This window comes from Juglans regia, chromosome 12 (genome assembly GCF_001411555.2).
Source record: "Juglans regia cultivar Chandler chromosome 12, Walnut 2.0, whole genome shotgun sequence".
NCBI lineage: Eukaryota > Viridiplantae > Streptophyta > Magnoliopsida > Fagales > Juglandaceae > Juglans > Juglans regia.
The window spans coordinates 15,840,572-15,842,455 of record NC_049912.1 but is presented as its reverse complement, the minus strand read 5'-3'; the positions used below and the strand labels follow the sequence as shown (position 1 = coordinate 15,842,455).

General features: G+C 36.5%; 1 protein-coding gene across 1 annotated transcript; it reads left to right on the top strand.

The window, feature by feature from the left end:
• The first annotated feature begins 437 nt into the window (after positions 1 to 437).
• LOC118343991 (transcription factor IBH1-like) lies at positions 438 to 1,624 on the top strand. Its single transcript, XM_035683680.1, has one exon. The coding sequence runs from the start codon at positions 758 to 760 to the stop codon at positions 1,229 to 1,231; it is 474 nt and encodes a 157-aa protein (XP_035539573.1). The 5' UTR covers positions 438 to 757; the 3' UTR covers positions 1,232 to 1,624.
• The last annotated feature ends 260 nt before the right edge of the window (positions 1,625 to 1,884 follow it).

The following is a 1,884-nucleotide window of genomic DNA, read 5'->3' as shown; positions in this document are numbered from 1 at the left end:
TCTCATAAGAAATTATTTAAACTTAAGAAATTATTTAAGGTGCATATTTCTTTTCATATAAAAGACGTCTAATACTTGTCTTAATTCATCTCATCTAATCATTATAATTTTTTTAAATTTTCATACAAAATAGAATAAATAATTCAATTTTTTTTTAAATTTTAAAACAAAAAAAAATTAAAAAATATAATCTAATAATATTTTATTTCATTTTTAATTTTAAACTTAACTCATACAAATTTAAAATTATCGCCGTTGATATGATGGTGGGCTAACATTCTTTCACAACATAAAGCAATCTGTACAATTTAATACTAATTAATGACTTTTGCCAGCCGTAGCGTGATTCCCACGCTCTCTATTTCTGGCACACAAATGGCATATCTAAAGATAAAGATAACCACATTAATTAAGTTGTAAATAAAATCATGGTTAGATCAAACTCTAAACTATCTCTGGCCGTCCAAATTCAATCCCATTTTTCCCCACAAATCTAACCCATAATTAGCTTCTTCATCAATATCTTATGTCCTCAATAACCATTTTTCTCGCTCCATCAATCTTTGTGTCAGATCTGAGTTTTTGCCTTTCGTACTTGCAAGCAAGAGAGGACCCTTTGTGTCAGAAGAAAATCTCAACTTCCAATCTTTAATGCTCATCTGTCTCTGCCTTTCACAGCAAAAGAACACTTCTGTCAGATTGCTAGGATTTGGATCCCCATCGACATAGTTAATTTGGGATATTCTTTGTACCCACAATGATCTCGAAGGGTGCAACCCGGAACTCCAACTCTCGCAGAGTCAAGTTTGCTCGTAGATTTGTTTCTGCTCTCTTGCATATGAGAAACCGAAACCCTAGACCCGGTTCCTTATCCATCGAGGGAGTTCGTACAAAAAGCCAGAGAATCAAGATCGCGGCTTATTTGTCAATGGCTCATGCAGTTGGATCGAGGAGGGCTTGGAGCAGGGCTGTTCTTTCCAAGCTTGGAAGCCGAGCAAGGCGCCACATGAGTAGAATGGGGAGGAGCTCTCTTGGCAGCTTGAAGAAGAAAAGGGTCATTAGGAGTTATTCCCCAGGAGAGCTAGGCCAAGCCAAAAAGCTTAGACAGCTTGTACCAGGTGGAAAAACAATGGATATATGCAGCTTGTTGGAGGAGACAGCCCACTATATAACATGCCTTGCCACCCAGGTTAAGGTCATGCAGACTTTAGCTGATAACTTCTCTAAATGATCAGTATTGAACTGTTCTACATGTTGAACATAATAGGGAAAGGGATCCAGAAGGGAAAAGGTATAAATATATATATACAGGGACTGGTTATAAGTTTTGAAAGCACGTATAGGTTACTCATAATTTGTTGGACACGCATGCACATATGCATGTACAGATCCAGTATGGCAATCATTTTGCCTCTATTGTATATCTATATCAAAGATAAACGACCGGCCGGTAATGTATAGGATCTGATAAATACCCTTTATGATACTAGACAATATCTCCCCGTGTTTTTGTGTGTGCGTGCGCGTTTGTCTTTATGTTTGCTTCTCTTATGGGTGATATATATGATCTTATGCATGCTAGTGATTCGAGAAGGAACGACGGCTCCTATTACTTCTTTGTTTGTCTGTACGCCTGTCTGACAGTAGAAATGGAGGTAAGATATGAAAGATCACTATATCGGTACTCACGACCAGGGACGCATGCTCAAATAATTCTCCTGTTTATGAGTGCGTTTTCACATTGAACCATGCATATATGTATAGACTTTTAAATTAGTTACACGAAGAGAAATCATATCTGTATTCGAGGAATGAGCAAGCTACGCAATCTCTTTGTAAAAAGTGAATAAATATGATATTTAAATAATAAAAAATATTACTTAT

Coding starts and splice junctions, on each gene's coding strand:
- LOC118343991 (XM_035683680.1), top strand. CDS start 758: ATGATCTCGAAGGGTGCAACCCGGAACTCCAACTCTCGCAGAGTCAAG.